This window comes from Delphinus delphis, chromosome 13, assembly GCF_949987515.2.
Source record: "Delphinus delphis chromosome 13, mDelDel1.2, whole genome shotgun sequence".
NCBI lineage: Eukaryota > Metazoa > Chordata > Mammalia > Artiodactyla > Delphinidae > Delphinus > Delphinus delphis.
In genome coordinates, this window is record NC_082695.1 from 65,128,129 (window position 1) to 65,149,617 (window position 21,489).

General features: G+C 38.7%; 1 protein-coding gene across 5 annotated transcripts in view; it reads right to left on the bottom strand.

Moving 5' to 3' along the window:
* Positions 1-21,489, bottom strand: part of DYM (dymeclin) — a 373,309-nt gene that overhangs the window by 283,092 nt on the left and 68,728 nt on the right. For all 5 annotated transcript variants that reach the window (XM_060029021.1, XM_060029022.1, XM_060029019.1 and 2 more), the window contains exon 6: positions 17,429-17,501. In XM_060029021.1, coding sequence (XP_059885004.1) covers positions 17,429-17,501 — 73 coding nt within the window. The remainder of the gene's footprint in view (positions 1-17,428; positions 17,502-21,489) is intronic.

Consider the following 21,489-nt stretch of genomic DNA (forward strand, 5'->3'; position numbering starts at 1 on the left):
AGCTAGTAAAACACTGAAGAATTACAAGGCCAAGATTCAAGGCACTAAGAAAACCTAGAGAGGTCAGCCTGACATCTGGAATTGCTTTGGCTTTGGGACGCTTCCTGATCCATAAGCGGTGGCTGGGAATCCAAGCAGTGCTTTTGACAGGGTTGACAATCTAGGGCACAAAAACTGGAGTCCAAGCCTGCCAAGGGAGTAAGCCCTAGTACTCCACTCCACACACAGGCTAGAGATCCTCAAGGGGATCCTTACCTTGGAAGTAAGGGGAAGCAGGAAGTAAATCAACAATCTCATGGACTACAACCCAGCTTTAAGTTCCCTGGGTGGCCAGAAAAATTCTGAAATGGAATTAAGAAGAATCCAAGGCACCCAACAGAAACAGACAATCCCCTCTGAAGAAAGATAAAATCATCCTATCAAACTATTTCTACAACTTTACAAATACAAAAACTAGCAAACAATCAAAAATAGGCACATAAAGAGATAAAACTACATGAACAAGAACCACCATACACCCCTAAAACAAACAAAACTCTCCCAAAAATAATATTAATTACCAAATACAACTACGCCTACTCTACCTATGGCATAAAAGCCAAATTTTTCAAATCAAAAATTTCTCAAGGACCTGTAAACTATATAAATATAGCAGATATTTCTTTTTAAAAAGTTCTAGAAAAAAATTCTGGAACTGAAAAGTACAATAGCCAAATTTTAAAAGTTGATTTAAAAAAAATAAGTAAATAAGAAAGAAAGAAAGAAAACCTCAATGAATGGGTTTAACAGCAGATTAGACTCAGCTGAAGAGAGATTTAGTGACTTGGAAATAAAGTCATAAGAAATAACCAAGAATAAAGTATAGAGAGACAACATGATGATGTTGAGAGGCATTTGTTTTCAGATTGGGGTTATTATGAGAAGGTTTACGAAGAAAGATTTATAAACATTTGCATACAAGTCATTTGCAAACATATATTTTCATTCCTCTTCAGTAAATACCTGAAAGTAAAATTGCTAGATGAGAAGAGAGGTGGATATCTGACTTCATAAGAACCTGTCAAAACTTTTCCCAAACTGGTTGTACCATTTTATACACCACAGCAATTTTTTACATAGATTTTATTTTTCAAAGCAGTTTCTGGTTCTCAGCAAAACTGAAGGTATAGAGAATTTCCATATAACCCTTGCCCCCACATATGTATACCCTTCTCCACCATCAATATCCTGCCCCAGAGTAGCATATATGTTAAAAACGATGAACCAACACTGACACATCATTATCACCTAAAGACCCCATAATATACGTTAGAGTTCACTACTGCTGTGTAATTTCTATAATTGCTATAAATTTTGACAAATGTAGTAACATGTATCCTTGATTATAGTATCATACAGAACAGTTTCATGGCCCTAAAAATCCTCTGTGCTCTGTCCATACATCCCTTCCTCCTGCCAAACCCTGGCAACCACTGATCTTTTTACTGTTTCCATAGTTTTACCTTTTCCAAAATGTATAGTGGGAATAATACAGTATGCAGCCCTTTCAGATTGGCTTCTTTACCCACAGCAATTTCTGAAAGTACCAGTTGCTCCACATTCTCACCAACATTCAGTACTATCAGTCTTCTTAATTTTAGCTATTCTAGTTGTGTGTAGTAATAGCTCACTATAGCATTTAATTTGCATTTTCTGATGACTAATCACACTAAAACTCAATGTGCTTATTGGCCATTCATATATCTTTTTAGTGAAGTATCAATTTAAATCTTTTTTCCATTTTTAATTGGGATATTTGCCTAATTATTTTTAAATTGTAAAACATCTTTATATATTCAAGAATAAAGTCTTTTGTCAGCTATACGTTTTGGAGACATTTTCTCCCATCTGTGGCTTGACTATTCTTTTTCTGAACCATCTCTCTTGAAGAGGCAAGATTCTTACTTTTGAAGTAGTCTAACTTATCAAGTTTGTGTTTTTTTGGCTATTGCTTTCTGTATGTTTTCTAAGTTATCTTTGCCTAAAACAAGATTGTGTGTATTTTTCTAATTTTTATGTTATATGTGAAAGTAGGAGTCAAAGTTTTTTTGTTTTGCTTGGTTTTCCCATATAATCAGCTTTTCCAGCACCATTAGTTTAAACAGTTTTCCCTTCCCAACTGAACTGTTTTGCTTTTCTCAAAACAAAACAAACAAACAAACAAAAAACAATTGACCAGAGAAGTACAGATCTATTTCTTGGCCCCCTATACTGATCCCCTGATTTATTTGTCTATACTTAGGTCAGTACCATGTTATCTTCAAAGCTGTAGCTTTACAGCACACTGTGAAGTGATATAGTGTAAGTATTCCATTTGTTCTTCCTTTTCAATTATTTCTTCAGGTATTCTAGGTTCTTTGCATTTCCATATATATTTTAGAATCAGCTTGTCAATGTCTACGAAAAAAAAAACAAACAAAAAATACTCTGGTACAAATGTGATGAATTGACTCTGTAGATCAATCTGGGTAATACTGACATCTTAACAATATTGACTCTTCCAATTCATGGATATGATGTATGTCTACATTTAGGTCTTTTTTGACTTCACTGAGCAATGTTTTCTAGTTATTAATATAGAAGCTGTACACGTATTTGTTGAATTTACTAAGTATTTCATATTATTTTAAAATGGAATTTTTAAGGTTTTAGTTTCCAATTGTTTGCTACTAGTATATGATTCCTGTATAATCATCTTGCAATGTGCAACCTTGCTAAACTCACTTTTTAGTTCAAGTAGCTTTTGTATATTCCTTAGGGTCTCCTACATAAACAATCATGTTGCTGGCAAATATAGTTTTACTTTTTCTTTTCTAATCTCTATGCCTTTTATTCTTTGTTTTGCTTTACTGAACTGGCTAGGGCCTCATACAGTAGCAAACAGAAATGCTAAGACCAAACATCCTTGGCTTGTTCCTGATCACAGATGAGGTAAACCTTTAGTCTCTCATCATTAAGTGTAATGTTAGCTACAGGTTCTTCATGGATGCCCTTAACCTAGTTGAAGATGTTTCCTTCTATTCCCAGTTTGCTGAGAGTTTTTTTTTTCCCACGAATAGATGTTGAATTTGGTCAAATGCTTTTTTGACATTTACTGAGACAATCATACGGCTTTTCTAATTTATTTTGTCAATGTGGCATATTATACTGATTTTCAAGTGTTAACAATATTGTATTCCTAAAATAAGCCCCACTTGGTTATAATGTATTATCCTGTTCTTATATTGCTGGATGAAATCTGCTAATTTTTTTAAGCTTTTTCTCCTGTATTCATGAGAAATATCAGTCTGTAATTTTTTTTTTATGGAAAGCCACTGTTAGGTTTTAGTATCAGGGTTATGCTGGCCTCATAAAACAAGTCATCCCATCTGCTTTTGAAATACACTTTATTGAAAAAATATTTGCTTCATGACATGATGTTGAGCAAAGATAGCAGAATAGTATGCATCATATGAGTGAATACACATACAGATGTTAATATGCAAAAAATAAAAAGAGCAATCCTGGAAGATGAGATTATACGTGAATATTTTTATTATTTTTAATTTAAATTTTCAAAATGGGAAGGGCATAAAGAAAGTGAATGGGAGAAATATTTACTTCAAATTGGCTGTCTCCACCAGGAAATTTCCTGAAAAAAAAAAAAAAATCAGGAGAGATGGTCTGAGGATAATCTCTAATCCCATTCTGATCATAGGTTTTCTTTTTTTTTTTTTAAATAAGTTTATTTATTTATTTTTGGCTGCATTGGGTCTTTGCTGCTGTGCGCGGGCTTTCTCTAGCTTCAGCGAGCAGGGGCTACTCTTCGTTGCGGTGTGCGGGCTTCTCTTGTTGCACAGCACAGGCTCTAGGCACGTAGGCTTCAGCAGTTGCAGTACATGTGCTCAGTAGTTGTGGCTCACGGACTCTAGAGCACAGGCAGTAGTTGTGGCACATGGGCTTAGTTGCTCCGCAGCATGTGGGATCTTCCCAGACCAGGGCTCGAACCCGTGTCCCCTGCATTTCGCAGGCGGATTCTTAACCACTGTGCCACCAGGGAAGTCCCAGGTTTTCTTAATTATTCCTCTCTCTCACTTCACTGTAAACAATCAAAGTAAAGAGGATTTGCAACTAGGAAAAACAATCTAAGTGTCTCATTCCTTTTGGACTGTAATAACAAACTAATACAGACTGGGTAACTTATGAACAACAGAAATTTATTTCTCACAGTTCTGGAGGCTGAGAGGCCAGATCAAGATACCTGCAGATTCAGTACTTGATGAGAGCTGGCTTCTGGGTCACAGAGATTAAGCACCTTTTTGCTATGCTATCCTATGATGGAAGGCAGCAAGGAAGTTTTCTTGGGTATCTTTTATAAGGGCATTAATTCCACTCATGAGGGCTCTGCCCTTATGATCTAATCATCCCCCAAAGACCCCATACCTTCTAACATCATCATCTTAGAGGTTAGGTTTTAAAATATGAGTTTTGGGAGGACATGAACATTCAGACTGTAGCAATGAATTAGACACACTTGCTGCATTATTTAGGGCTCTCCAGAGAAAGAGAACCAACAGGATATAAAGAAATATATACATAGAAAGTAATTTATTATAAGAGATTGGCTCCCACAATTACAGAGGCTCAAGGTGGCATTATCTGCCATCTGCAAGCTGGAGGCCCAGGAAAGCCAGCGGTGTAGTTCCAAACCCAAGTGCTGAGAAGCAGAAAAGCCCTGGTCGGAGGGCAAAAGCCCAAGAAACAGGAGTGGCAATACCGGAAGACAGAAGGAGGAGATGGATGTCTCAGATTAAGCAAGAGAAAAAATTCACCCCTCCCCCACCTTTTTGTTCTATTCATGCCCTCAATGGACTGGATGATGCTCACCTCCACTGGTGAGTATGATCTTTTTTACAAAGTCTACCTATTCAAACGCTAACTGTTTCCAGAAACACACTCACAGCCACATCCAGAAAAAATGAAATAATGTTTGACATCTGGGCATCCCTCAGCTCAACCTGTCACACAAAATTAACCATCACACTTGCCAAAGACATAAGTTAAGTGTTTAAATACTGGCAAAGGGCACAGAGTCACAGATTCAGTCTCATTAAAAGCATTTAGCATTAAAAGCATTTAAGCACTATTTGAAAGGTTTTACACCTAGAAATTTTTGTTCCATCATAAAAAACAAACAGCATTCTAACACTCACCTAATCTGTTATAATCATTAAAAAGTGAATTCATATTTCAGTACCCCAAAATTTGACATCTATCACGGGTGTGTTACAATTTTAAATAGGAAGACTCAACAAGAAGTTCACATTTGAACAAAGACTTGAAAGAAATAAGGAAGCAAGGGAAAAGTCTTCCAGGGAGAGGGACCAGCACACACAAAGGCCCTGAGGTAGGAACACACCTAGCATACTTAAAGAACAGCAAAGAGGTCAGTGGGGTTAGAATGAAATCTGCAAGAAGGAGAGTAGTAAGAGATGAGCCCAAAAAGATAACAACAAGCCTGAAAGGCCTAAAAGCTGTAACAGATTGATAAACTCAAATTCTTTTTTTTTTTTTAATTATTTATTTATTTATTTTTGGCTGTGTTGGGTCTTCGTTTCTGTGCAAGGGCTTTCTCTAGTTGCGGCGAGCGGGGGCCACTCTTCATCGCGGTGCACAGGCCTCTCACTGTTGCGGCCTCTCTTGTTGCGGAGCATAGGCTCCAGACGCGCAGGCTCAGTAGTTGTGGCTCACAGGCCTAGTTGCTCCACGGCATGTGGGATCTTCCCAGACCAGGGCTCGAACCCGTGTCCCCTGCATTAGCAGGCAGATTCTCAACTACTGCGCCACCAGGGAAGCCCCAATAAATTCAAATTCTCAAAAATAGTTTTTAAAAATGTATCATGGCAAAAACAAACATATACTAAAAGCAAGTAAGTCAAAAAGCAAACTTAGAAAAAAAATGTACTTTAAATTTATGTCACAAAGGACTAACCTTTCTAATGTAAAACTCGTCCTAGAAATAGATACAATAAAGGTGCCAAAATGAGAATGAGCACAGGATATTAGCAAAAAATGTTAACAATTCTAATGTCTTTCAATAGGGGGATGATTAAATATAAACTGATATTGACCTACAACAGAATATAATGCAACTTTTAAAAACAAATGAGAAAGGATGTAGAGAAATCAAAACTCACATACACGGCTGGTGGGAATGTAAAATGAGGGAACCACTGAGGAAAAGTTTGGCAGTTACTCAAAAAGTTAAATACAGAGTTATCATATGACCTAGCAATTTTACTCCTAGATACATACTCGAGAACTGAAAACTACGTCCACACAAAATCTTGTACATGAATGCTCACAGCAGCACTATTCAGAAAGTAGAAACAACCCCAATATTTATCAACTGGATGAATGGATAAACAAAATGTGGTATATACATACTATGGAATAGTTTTCAGCAATAAAAAGGAATGAAGTACTGGGGCATGCTATAACATGGATGAACCTTGAACACATTACACTAAATAAAAGAAGCCAGATACAAAAGGCCACGCATCATATGATTCTATTTATATGAAATGTCCGTAAAGGGCAAACCTATAGAGACAGGAAGCAGATTAGTGGTTACTGGGACAGGAGGGAGGGGGAAATGGGAAATGACTGCTAATGGGTATAGGGGTTCTCTTTGAGGTAATGAAATTCTGGAATTAGAGAGCAGTGATAGTTTCGCAACTTTTGTGAATATACTAAAAACCACTTAAATATATACTTTGAAAGGGTAAATTTTGGGGTATTTGAATTATATCTCAATAAAGTTGTTACTTAAAAGACAGAAATGAGAAAGCTCTCCGAATGCTTGTATACAGGAACTGCCAGGATAGACTGCTAACTGGAAAAAGAGGAAAATTCAAAACACTATGTATAATTTCCAACCTTTTATATGAATACAGGGGGAAATAAAAATCTAAATTCGTAATTGAATATATATGCATGAAAAATTTCAGGAAGGATACATAAGAAACTAAGAATGAACAGTGGCTACTAGGGAGACAAATGAGAAGGCTGGAGAGATGGGGAACAAGGACAGCCAGGAGATTGTTCATGTACACTTTTACGTGTTTGGTATCTGAACAACATAAATGTATCACCTGTTTGAAAATGAAATTAATCAAGAACTAAAAACAGGATTATCATAAATTATAAAATCAAAATTTACTGATTAAAATCTGATGACACTGAAATAAGAATAAACAAAAACTAAATCATATTGTGGTACACTGAAAGAGTCACTGACCCCAAGTGAGAAAACCTAGGATCTGTTTCTAAGTTCTCTATTAAACTCACTCTATTAACTTCAAAAAATAACTCCTCTGGGTCTCAGTTTTCTTATTTGTAAATAAGTACATTGGGCAAGATGACCTCTAATGTCAATTCTTGCTGTAACTTTCTATGATGCTCAAAAAAAGGAATTCAAAGCAACGTTTTATTCCTGTGGAAACAAAATTTTAAATCCATTAATTGGGCTATCTTAAGTGCCAAATAATCAAGGAAAAGAGCCAAGACAGGCCAATACTTGAAAGAAACCAAAATTCTACCATGCTGAGTGTGGTGGTTTTTAAAAGATGAAAAATGTTTTAAGCCAACAGATCTTTCTTGTTTAATGTCCTTGCATAATCTTCAGAAGATTTTCATCACACAATCGCCAAAACAAAGTCAACTTTAAAAAGCCAAAATGTTGCTTCGGCTGCCATATTATCACAAGAACTTTCCACCATCTGGGCTGGAAATGTCCTAGAACAAACTACTGTTGGAGCAAGTTATTAATTTCATGTGAAGAAAACAAAGGCGCCATGACCTTGCAGTGCTCTGCTAGGGCAGAGTGGAACACTTGGATAAAGACAAAAGCCTTCATGAAATGGGTGTTAGTGTTGGCTAAGGTCAAAGTCAACGAATATGCAAGAGAAAAAACCATCCTCCTTTGACTTGCTATTGGATAAGAAACTGACAGTACTGTAAATGGAACGTAAGTTTAACAAAAACAACTGACAAGTTCAAAGGATTAAGACCAAAAATTAGAAATATCAATGTCATGCCAACAGGGAGATTCCAAAAGTGAAATGTGAGGAAAGACTACAAAGTGGTACCGTGTATTACAGATACGGTCAACAGCAGTAATGGCTAGTTTTAAAAGTCAACAAAATCGAAGACATGGTAATACTCCTCATTTATAAAAGTATTAACAATGGAACAGAAAGTGCCTGAAGGTTAGGCACCAAGAAATCTGCATTCTAGTATCAGAACTGTCATTCGTTACCTTTATCAGTCACCTTATCTGTCAGCTTCATCATACATAAAAATTAATGGAGTGGATCAAATAAACTCAAATATCCATTCCATGTTTTTACGGCTTCTCAAAGAACTAATGCTATATATGTAACAGTGCATCAAATGTATAAAATATAGCCACATACCTTCTTGAAATAAAGCTCAACCAAAAAGAGGTTTTAAAAATATTCTAAAAAACCAAAAGTTAAGATAGATTGATCAGGTGGATACATAATAATAAAGCAAATATACCAAAATTGTTATGTGGGTGTCCAAATTGCAATTATGCCAGCTTAAACAAAGAACATTCATAAACAAAGAACAATCAGAGAGAAAGAGCTCTCAAGAACTAGAAATGATTGCTAAACTTTCATCGAAAGTTATGAATGGCTTTTAAATATATGAAGAGATGTTCAGCCTCACTAGTAATGAGTGAATGCATATAAAGATCACAATATGATTTCCATTTTTAGCACACGAAAAATTTTATAATACACAATATTGGCAAGGCTCTGTTAAATGTTTTTGGTGGGACTATAAATGATATACTCCCTTTAGGGAACAAGTTTTTACCAAATTTATTATATTTTTATCGAATTTTAAAATGGTCACACTTAACTCCAATTCTAAGACTTAAATGAGGACTATATCTGTATATATGCATTAAGTGAATGTATGTATATGTACTACATCCAGACAATGGAGTATTATTCAGTGCTAAAAAGAAATGAACTACTAAGCCACGAACACAGAGGAACCTAAAATGCATGTTGCTAAGTGAACGAAGCCAATCTAAAAAAGCTACAAACTGTAGGATTCCAACTATATGACACTCTAGAGAAGGTGGAAATACGGAAACAGTAAAAGGATCAGTGGGGTGACCAAGGGTTAAGGGCGTGGGAGGGATGAACAGGCAGAACACACAGGATTTTTAGGGCAGTGAAAGTACACTTATGATATTGTAATGGTGGATACATGTCATTATGCATATGTCAAAACCCACTGACTGTACAACACACCAAAAGTGAACCCTAATGTACACTATGACTTGGGCGATAATGTAGGTTCATCCACTGTAACAAATGTACCACTGTGGTGAGAAATGTTGATAACAGGGGAGGCTATGTGTGGGAGGAAGGGTATGGGAATACTCTGTACTTCCTGCCCAATTTTGCTGTGAATCTAAAATTGCTCTGAAAAATAAAGCCTTTAATTAAAAAATAAAAAGAAATAGTGTCATATTATTTAGAAATACATATAAAGGTAAGATAAGGGTAAAGATTTATATAAACCACCAGAATAGTCAAAAACAAAAAATGACTGTCTCTGGAGAGCAAAGGGATATAGGACAAGGAGATTTGTTCTCATCATAAGCCCTCTGTGCTATTTGATTGTCTTCCCAAACCATGTGCATACATACGTTACAATTTAAAATAATTGCATCAGCATTAATGACTAGCATGAAATATCCAAAGGTAATGCAATCTGGACTGTGCCCAAAAAAGAAATCACTCTGTAAAGAATTAACTTATATAAGTAACACAAAAAATTAAAAAGGAAAAGAAAATCAATTGTTTGACTGTTGGTAGAATTAAAAGTTGTAGTTATTAGTATCAAACCACCTCATTCATATTTTGCTATACGTGTATTAATAACAGCAAAAGAAATTAACAAAAGCATCCTGTACCAGTCTTGCTTTCATAAGAGTAGAAATTCTTTGAAGGCAGAGATTCAACATTTTCAGGGCTGAGCTACCTAAGAATCTTGCAAACTGACCTTAGGAAAGTCACTTCCTTTCTCTCTACTTCAGTGCCATTATACATAAAATGAAAATGTATAAAATAAGCTTAATTCTAGTTCTAAAATATTCAATGATTATACGCCTCTAAATAGTCCACAACTTACAAGGAAACATGCAAACACAGGCAAAATGACAGTCAGGATTCAGGACTCTGCTTTAGCTGCTGCTAATCTCTCACACCTAATGCCAGCCTAGAACCAGTCCTCCAAAGCAGTCAGAGAAGCTCCTCCAAGCAGCCTGACCCAACAGGAACTTACTTCGGTTCCCACACAAACTATTCAGCCTTGTTCTTTTGAATCTCAGACATGCTGCGTCCTATGACCACTATACTTGTTAATGACCAAGTGCTATTACTTTTTACTGAGAAGTTTAAAATAGGAAAATTGACTCAGAAGCAAACATATTGTTTTTCTTAAGTACTTAGTATGTGTAAAGCAACACAGTTTTATAATCATAAAGCATTTTAAAATTTATAAAAGCATTTTCCAGTGCATTACTTTGGTCTTCAACGCAATCCTAAGCAACAGAGTAGGCAGTGAGAGCGCTAGACACACCTCATCCCAGGATGAGATGCTCCCTCTCAGCTGCAGGCCCCTCTACTGCAGCTCAGGACATGGTGTATTAAACTAACAACTTGCCTGGCTGTTCCTTCAATGGCTACATGAGTTGATCTCCAAACTCAAGCACTTCAATCTCCACATCTAAACTATTAAACAACTGAACCAGATGTGTTCAAATGTCTTTTCCAAGCGACAGTCTATGATCTACGAACCCCAATTTTAAAATGAGAAAACTGAGGCCTGGAGTGACAATGCTGATGAGTGGTAATGCTAGGACTCAAACACTACCTTCTGGATGCAGAATTAGTGGTGTTTTTTCCTAATACATAATGTCTCCTACACTTCTTGGCAACACTCAATAATGCAATTATGAACAATCTGAGCACATAGTTTATAATATCAACATTTGTGGTACTGGATGTATCTCAGTCAGATTTCTTCAATAAACCTGGTAAAGGCTTACATATTAAAATTTTTTAACCGGGATTTTTTTCCCAGAGGCACCAGAAATCAATTTTCAAACTAATAAGCTATTGTGAACTTAATTCTGTTTTGGTATTTGAAAATGCTATCATCTTTAATTCAGTGCTTGTAATGTCTTAAACATCTAATTCAATCAGAAAGCTACACCAGATATTTACTTTACAGCACCTAAAACTTAAATGCTGACTTGTTTTAGCTACCCACTCTGCTGAGGCTGGATTTGAGAAGAGTCTGGGTATCAACATGCAGGGCCGTACAAAGACATTTTCCCAACAGTTAGGCCGTTCACTGCCAACGTGGGTCTCTCCAGTTCCTTCACTCTCAAAAACTTGCAGACTTCATAAAGAAACTGTTTATGGCTCTTCAGGTTCTTGAACCACCTACTTCACCATTGCCACCAAAAGTTTTCAATATTCAGATTTTCCAAAGTATAACATCTAAGCCAATACCAACAACTATGGGTCGAATAAATGTGTATTTCATTACATTTCATAAATCCAGTAAAGTTAATTTTACCAATAAGATTCTTAATCAGTTTCATCCCTCCCCAAATACATCCAAAATGGATTTCAGAGAACTAGCTCTAAAATATATATATTATGTTCTTTAATATCTTAATAAAGAGAACCCTAAACCTAATCAAACATTTAGTCCTTTTAACATTCAAGTCTTTACTCCATCAAACCACATAGCTTCTCCAGCCCTAGTCTCCCACAAACCCTCCCCTCTAATCAAACGAATACACTTGTGATTCTCCAAACACATTAGACGCATCCAAGAGGTCCCTATGCAGCTCCTTTCTGCCTCCTTGAAGACCTGGCCGCTGCTCATCACTACAGCTCCCAATGACTGCAGCATGGATCAGTTGTTCCTCTTACTGGGCTATCTTTCTACGCATCTATCCATCTCTAAGCTCTTCCAAAGTCATGCCTTTCTTTGCCCAGGGCCCAGTACCGTAAATACACATAGTTTAGTATATTCATAACATATGTTTTCGTGGATGAACTTAATGAAAAGGAAATTATTATATTGTGAAGGGATCATCTGGGAGACTACTGAGATACAATGCTGACTGTCCATCCCTAAACTAAATGGCTCCAGACTAGTCAGCATTTATAGCTAATTAATATACCATTTCCTTAAATATTGTCAGATGTAATTTCTCAGTGTTTCGGTTTCTAGTAGCCTCTTTCCACTGCTAAGGTCTATAAGATACCTAGTGTTTATAATATAATGTACCAACTGCAAGGGGCTTTGAGCCACTATATCTGCAATGGAATATGCCTTAGCACACTACTGTGTTTCCATATAGACCAGATGATGAGAAACAAACAAAATATTTAAGCACATTGAATAGGTTGTGCTCCCACGGATTTATTCATTCAACAAATATTTTTTGAGTCTTCCACTTGCCAGGCTAACCTGAGTACTAAGGGGACAGCAGTGAGCAAAACAAATGTTAACGCAGGAAGAGCCCTTGTTTTCATGTAGCTTTCATTCCAATTTCGTATGAAAAGCAGTGATACGAGCTTCCCTAGTGGCACAGTCGTTAAGAATCTGCCTGCCAGTACAGGGGACACGGGTTCGAGCCCTGGTCCGGGAAGATCCCACATGCCACAGAGCAACTAAGCCCATGCGCCACAACTACTGAGCCTGCACTCTAGAGCCCACAAGCCACAACTACTGAGCCCGACTACTGCAACTACTGAAGCCCACGCGCCTAGAGCCTGCTCTGCAACAAGAGAAGCCACTGCAATGAGAAGTCCACGCACCACAACGAAGAGCAGCCCCTGCTCGCTGCAACTAGAGAAAGCCCGCGCGTAGCAACGAAGACCCAATGCAGCCAAAAATGAATAAATTAATTAATTAGAAGCAGTGATAAGTATTAGGACAAAAAAATAAAGCATGATAAAAGGACAGAAAGGGACTTCCCTGGTGGTCCAAAGGCTAGGACTCCACACTCCCAATGCAGGGGCCCAGGTTCATTCCCTGGTCAGGCAACTAGATCCCACATGCTGCAGCTAAGGATCCTGCATGCTGCAACTAAGACCAGGCACAGCCAAATAAATAAATAAATATTTTTTTTAAAAATGGACAGAAAATGAGAAGCGTGCTATTTTAGGGTAGTCAGAGCGGCTGTTTCTAAGAAGCAGAACTTTGAGCAGAAGGAAGCTTGAAGGAGGTCAGGACAAGAGCCATGCAGATGTCTGAAGAGAGATATGCAAGGCAGCAGAAGGAAGGTCGAAGGCCTTGAAGACAGCAGTGGGTTGGCATGTTCCAAATAAGCAAGGACACCAGCGTTACTGAAGCAGAATGAGTAACATGGACAAGGTCAGCAGATGACATCAGATACCCCTGCACTGAAGCAGCAAAGTCCCACTACACAGACATACACACACTCCTGGAAAAGGCGGTGAAGGCAATCCAGTTTGAATATGGTATCTTTATCAATATATAACATGAAAAAACTAAAGTTTCTTAAATTATAGAATTAAAAAATCTGCCCACCAGGGCCAGGCTGAGAATTAAGCCGTCCCAATCCTCCTTACTGAGCTCACAGGTGGATAAAGGAGAAGACACATAAATGGATCTCAGAGGAAGGGGCTGGAGCCCACAGAAAGGCCCACTCTAAGCAGACCTCTCAGGACGTGTCCAGAGTGAGGGCACAGAGGCAAGGAGTAGGGCCTGTTCTTCACAATGGCATCATTGTAAACAGCTAAGAGTGATAGCTTTGACAAAAACAATAGCAACGAACAGAGACAAAAAGACAAGGAAAGACATCCAGTTCAAGTTCTCAAAATAAACTCTATTTCATAATAAAAAAGCATCATAAGCAGTCCTCAAAATGTAAGTATTAGGCCCATACAAGGTAACTGCTTATGCTGCTAGGGCCCCACCTAAACTCCATCACTGGGAAGAATCACGGGGTCTCATTCAACCCTCACGGTAACACTGAAAGAAGCAAACCAGTGTCACAAATTCTAAGTGTGTGCTTTCAACCCTGGCCTGCCGACCATGTTCCATTACACTCTCCATTAGTATCTTGAGGGACATACCTTTATCGTACCTTATTCCTCTCTCATTCAACTCCTTGAGATCAAGAAGGTATAACAATTAAAGACAAGGTTTTACTTTTGGAAGACATTTCAATTCTACTGGATCAACCCAATATACACTAAAAAATGTCAAGTCACAAGACGGTGCCTGACTTAATCTTTCTTTTAAATACATATATAAACGCTGAGAGGTGTGGTGTTAAGGAAGGATTCCTGGAAGGTGTGTAATTTGAATCTGTCTTTGAAGACTAACACCTCAGAGAATTAATATTTTATCAAGAAATCCAAACTGAGAAGCAGTATCCACTTACTACTTAAAGGTCCATTTTCATTACAAATGAATTCCTACAAATTCTGGGAGTTTAAGCTTCCACAGTTGATCCTGTTCTCTTAATGACGAAGTATCAGTTAAAATGTATAGATTTCTAAATGTCTATCTACCTCTGTTCTTGGTAATCATTTGCTTTCAGTATTAATAGAGTGATTTCATAGTCTCAAACAAAACGTTTACGCTAGTTTTGCATTACCCACGATGGCGATTAAAATTAGTTTCCTCTTGCCGTTCACCCGCTAATGTAGCATTGGCATGCCAATGTTAAACCTCAACGTTTATAGCGAGACTGATGATAGTCAGGTGTGTCTAGACCATCCTCAGTTTTCACAGGTTAACATTCCTCCTTAAATTATAAGCTGATTGGTAACCCTGCACTATGGTTATAGTAGATGAAACATTTAAAGAGTAGGTTGGTTTCACATGGAAACTGTTACCAAGACAAACCTTTTTGTAGGATGGAGTTCCAAGAACATTAAATCATAAGAAATTGTTTCAGCAGCTGGTTAAAGCTGAGTGTACATAATACAAGACATCTGGTTGTCTGTGCATTTTCAGTTCATTTAAAAAGTATAAACACATAAAACACTAAAATGTTTGATTTATTACAACACTGCTTCCTCCCCAAGAGTGTTTAAGTGGCTGGTCTATTTACTGTATTCACTCACAGCTTATTTACTATCTAAAGGGATTTATCATTTCCATCCCCCTTAACTTTACCATGACATTTTATCAACAACAGCAACAACAAAAGGCACTCATTCAGGATATATACAAAATTGCTGGTATTTGGTAACAACAAATGTAATAGAGGTAGTGCTACTTTTAAAATTAAATCAGGAACACATGAAGCACCACACATACTGTGATATGCAAATAGCAGGCAATATATGTGTTCCCCTTCCCACATCTGACCATAAGTAACAGAAAGCTAATAGCCACAGTGGCTTAACCAAAATAACTGTTTGCTCTTTTCACATAAGGAGAAATCCAAAGATAAGCCATCTAGGGTTGGTGTAATGGTTCTATAACTTTATCAGTATCCCACACTGCTGGGACACTGTTCTTCGTGTGTGGCGCCCATCTTCATAGTTTCAACATGGCCCAAACACTGCCTCCACATCCAGGAAGGAAGAGAAGGTCCAAGGGCAACGGGCTGAAGGTACATGCTCTGCAAGTTCATGACTTCTGCTTACGTGTAATTGGCTCAAACTGTGTCACAGAGCCATATTTAGTTCCCAAAGTGCCTGAAAACTAAGCTGGGCACACCCTGCCCCCAAAAATATTGGAGAGGAAGGGGAGAAAGGATACCAGGCATGCAAAGAGCTGTGTCTGTCACAAGAGTTCAACTTGCCTGGGACACTTTTCCCGTGCCCGTCCCTGTCAGTGATTCCTCAGTTGTCTCAGCCCTACCTTCCAGGCTGCACGTCACCAGACCAAGTCACAACAGGCTTTGGTGGCTCTCATTCCTAAATCTATACTACAATTTTGGATGCTGCACTTGTGCACAACAGAGGCCAGGAGCATGTTTTCTCACAAATACCTGTCTTTCCTTTTTGGGCCACATTTCCAACGATATCCCCACATAGACTGAGATTCTGTGATGATAAATCTTAAAAATCTACTTTTTTATTTCAAAAAATAATTCCTTTAAAATATGCATTCTCGGGAATTCCCTGGTGGTCCAGTGGTTAGGACTCCAAGCTTCCACTGCAAGGGGCATGGGTTTGATCCCTGGTCGGGGAACTCAGATCCCGCATGCTATGCAGTGTGGCCAAAAATTAAAAAATAAATAAAATAAAATATGCATTCTCGATGCGGGGGTCGAGATCACCCTCAAGAGGGTGAAAATTCGTTCTTAAGAGATGAAAAACTTCATAGATATTATAATGATGTGTGGCCCTCAAAAAGGCCATAGCACAATACACAGATATTCAGTGTATCTGGAGTATTCAAATTTCATTAGGACTTCAGAGAGGCAATTAAGAAAAAAAGGTTGAGAGTAACTGCTTTAAAAGTAACAGACATTTTGAATCACACAGAGACTGCATTCAGCTGTAGTGACAGAAATCTAGTTGTAACAGTGTAAACAAATAAGGGTCTAGTTTCCTCACATGAGAATTCCAAGGGTGGGGTATGGGGTAGGGGGAGGAGGTGTAGTAGTTGATGACTTTGGTTCAGCAGCTCAATGACATCAAAGCAGAATTTTCTCTGAGTCTCTTAGCTCTTGGTGCCAAGATGTTCAACACAACTCGAAAGAGACCCTGTCCACATTCCAGAAAGCAGGAAAGTGGGCTCTCACAAACAAAAATATACGTATGCCTCCTAGATGAGTCAGGTCCCCTTAAAGAGCTGCACCCATAAGTTTCGTTTGAGGACTTCCCCCCCACATCTCACTGACCACACATAGCTTCAAGAAAGGCTAGAAATGGAAATCTGACCTCTCCAAAAAAGGCCAGATATAGCAATAAAATCAGGAAGCAAGGAAGAAGGGGAGAACAAATAACGGGTGGAAAACTACCTGCATCTACCACATATATACTAGATTTAACTGTTTCCCTCTCAAACCCTTGTTTACAGAGATTAATTCTGTGCCTATCATATGCTCAGTATTGCTAAAGAGCTTATTTTCCCCTCAACAACATAAAATTCTTGTGTTGATGACAGGTCGTCAGAGTCTAAATATTAGGCAAGAGAGATAGAAGAAGCCCATGGATGTACACGGAGGCATACATAAAAAGCATACATGAAAGTACTACACCACAACCCACAAACTCTTCAACATGATCAATTACCATCTTCAATATACAAAGAAGATAAAACTAATCCTGGCTTAGCCAGAACTTACAAGAGTGGAATATCAGTGATTAACTGCATCAAACAGCACAGCAATTCTTCCAAAAGATCTTCTGAGTCAGAACCTGGTAAGACACATAAAACGTTTTTGAACAAAGTGTAAAACAGAATTCGGTTGTTCAGCTCATAATTTGTTTTTTTTTTTTTTTTTTGGCCACGCCATGTGGCATGCAGCTCCCCAACCCAGGATCGAACCCGGGCCCCCTGCAGTGGAAGCACAGAGTCTTAACCAGTAGACCACCAGGGAAGTCCCTAGAATTCAGTTATTTAGAAGTTTAGTTTTCATTCCTAATGAAAATAAGAATAATTATTATTACAGAAACTCGAACACTAATGTTGACCTCTGAATAAAATCTATGTCATGAAGCAAGTCAGCATCTATTATAATCTTCATCTAGTAGAGGAATTTTTTTTTTTTTTTTTTTTTTTTGTGGTACACGGGCCTCTCACTGCTGTGGCCTCTCCCGTTGCGGAGCACAGGCTCCGGATGCACAGGCCCAGCGGCCATGGCTCACGGGCCCAGCCGCTCCACGGCATGTGGGATCTTCACGTACCGGGGCACGAACCCGTGTCCCCTGCATCAGCAGGCGGACTCTCAACCATTGCGCCACCAGGGAAGCCCTAGTAGAGGAATTTTGATCACCAGCTATTTATTCTATCTCTTTTAATGCTTGAAGGTTAACTATGGCTTCTGTAGGCAAGTAGTTTTCAAGTTTCTTATACCGCACTATGTTTTTTCAAATAAAATCTGATACTAAAGTCAAATAGATAAAATAGATACAAATTCAAGCTGCTCCAGCCGCTCTGTTTGAATCAGGACTAGACTATCTGCACCTTCTCCCCCAACGAATATCTGACCTGACCCTTGATCTCCTTGATGAGCCTCAAAGTGCCTTCTCTGAACCCATGGAGCCCCACCAATCACAGAATGAAACCCGCTAAGAGGCCAACCACCTCTTTACAAAGAGCCAAAGACAAAGAGCCAAAGACTTTCCCAAGTCACAGAATAAGTAAGCAGCGAAGGTAGGTTACAAATTACTGTTCCAATAGAAATGCTCCTCTGTCCCAAACGTCTCTAAGCCAAGTGACCTTCTAACTTCCAAAGCCAATCAGGATCTCATGTGGCTCCTGGCTTTGGACATTACTGACACCTACTCCTTCATGAAGTTCTTTCTTCTCTCAGTCCCTATGCCTTCTTTCTAACCTACTACTTTTCCTATTCATTCCCAGTATCTGCTACCTCAGAATGCCTTTCAACATTGACATGTTCCCCCAGAATTCCACCACCGGGTTTCTTCTCTTCATGTCTCACTCCCTGTGTTCTCCCTTCATCAACCATCACTTACACGCTGGTGATTCCTAAGTCTATGGTTTTCCTCTCAGCCTCTCCACTGCACGTCATATTTTTATATCTACTTACCTCCTGGCCACCTCCACCTAGATACTTCACTGGTACCTCAACCTCAACACACTCAAAACTGAACTCCTCTTTCCCAACACTTCAAATCCAGTTCTTTATTCTTTATTGTCCTTTTTGGTGACTACATCAGTAACCCAAGCCCCAAACCCAGATGATTCTCTCCTACTCATCTTTTTATAACCAATCAGTCTCTAGGTCCTCTCAATTACACAGTCTGCCCCTCTGATATTTCCTCTTTCCTTAACTCCTTGTCATTCTTTCGTTCATTATGTCATCATTTTAAACAAATTTACTAAATTAAAACTCATTCTGGAACTTCTTTAAACCTTCTTAACTAGTATTCCTACCTCTAATTTTACTCCTCTCCAATCCAAACCCCAGATCGCTATCAGAGGGAGCTAACTAAATTCCATCCTTTCATTCTCCTGGCTTAGATCTTGTCAATTGCTTTAAGCTGATTACTACACATCAGAAAAAACTCAAAGCCCCAAACTACAGTATGTCAGACCCTGCAAGATACAAGCCCTGAATCCCTTTCTATCTTTATCTCCCGCCATTACTCCCTTCGTGATTTATATTCCTGCAGTGCCAAGCTGCCTAATACATGCCGTATCATGCCTCCTACAATTACATTCTCTCTTCCTGGAATGCTCAAAAAACCTGATTTTTTTTTTTTTTTTAAAGCCCAACTTTATCTACCTGAACCATCCTCAGTCTTCATCTCCTCCATAAAATCCAACTCTCTTGCCTCACCCTGAATAAAAATAATCACCTACACAGCATCTATGCCTTGTGCATCTGTCTGTTATCATAAATGTTGGTTGCACTATCTTAGTTTCTGTCTACATGTAAAGCTGGCCCCTATTAGACTTTGTCCTTCTTCAGGGTGATGACTGACAAAGAACTTGGCACATGATACACACTCAATACGTGTTCACTGAAGTGAACACAGGCATCTAAGTCCAAATCTAGTGGTTACTTCCAAAACATCAAAGCACTTGGAATCTCAAAACGAAGTTTAGCAATTCTGTTTTTCTAGACCACAGTATCACCTGGTATCATTAGAAAGTATGAAGAAATTCCTTCCTCCCTTGCCAAAAATAGAACTGGCACAGTAGCCCTCTGAGAGGTCAGTGCAAAGCTCGAAGAGATTACTCCTTCACGCTGAAGACACGAATCAATGCTAAAAAGAATACACAGCAAGAATCAAGTTCAATAACCACATTAAATCTCATTCTAGAAGTGGTAGGCTTATAGCTCAACTAGTGAAGAAAGTCAGGACAAGATATAACTAAATCTCTCTCTGCCAAAGCTGTCCAACAGGATCACCTTACAATGCAGGGGACGCGGGTTCGATCCCTGGTCAGGGAATTAAGATCCCACATGCCGCCGGGCAACTAAAGCCCGTGTGCCACAACTACTGAGCTCTCGCACCTCAACTAGAGCTCACGTGCCGCAAACTACAGAGCCCTCACGCTCTGGAACGTGTGCGCCACAACTAGAGAAGAGAAAACCCACACACCACCACTAGAGAGACGCCCGCACACCACAACAAAGAGCCCGCACACCGCAACAATAAAAGATCACACGTGCCACAACTAAGACCCGATGCAGCCTAAAATAAATAAATAAATAATAAATACATCTTAAAAAAAAAAAAAGCTGTCCAACATAACCCAAACGAGTTAACAACCGGTTCCAACAAGTTGGTTTGTTGGCATATAATACATAATACTTATTTGCTGAACTGTCATTCCTTGGCTTACCCCAGAGAATGTGGTGACCCAGACCCAGCAAGAACATTTAAAGTCACTCACTGATTCCCTAAAGAACATTTTAGACCAAATAAATTAGCCAGTTTAATAATATACCCCTGGTTCAGCCAAGCAGCCAGCACAAGGTTTTTTTTTTAATACTTATTTATTTGGCTGCGTCAGGTCTTAGCTGCGGCATGTGGGATCTTTCGTTGCGATGCGCAGGCTTTTCTCTAGTTGTGGCACATGGGCTTCTCTCTAGTTGTGGCACGCAGGCTCCAGAGCACAAGGGCTCTGTACTTGTGGCACATGGGCTCTCTAGTTGTGGTGCGCAGGCTCAGTAGTTGTGGCACGCGCGTTCTACATACTCAGTAGATCCCACAGTATGTGGAATTTTAGTTCCCGATCAAGGATCGAACCAGCGTCCCCTGCATTGCAAGACGGATTCTTAACCGGACCTTAAGTGGACCACCAGGGAAGTCCCCAGCACAAGTGTTTTAATTACAGATGGTGAGGGAACAAGTACTCAGGACACACAGATGGTGCTTGATTGGATTTTTTTCCTTCCGGGGTATAAACACATCTAATTTTCAAATCTTAAAATGGCGACAAGGATCCTCTCTTTGGTTCCATGTGCCATTCACATCATGACCTCAGCCAAGTTTACAGCTAGTTAATTAAGGAGTACATACACAGCTTCGTTATCAATGTAATACAATACTAATGAAAATAATGATAAATCCATTTCATACAAGTAAAGAGTAGCATTTCAAGGCCAAAGTTCTAACAAAACTAAAGGCAAGAATAAGCAAATTCCAGGTGAAATCTCTGACAACTTCCATTTACTAAAGCAAAAACATTCTTGCATAATACTATATT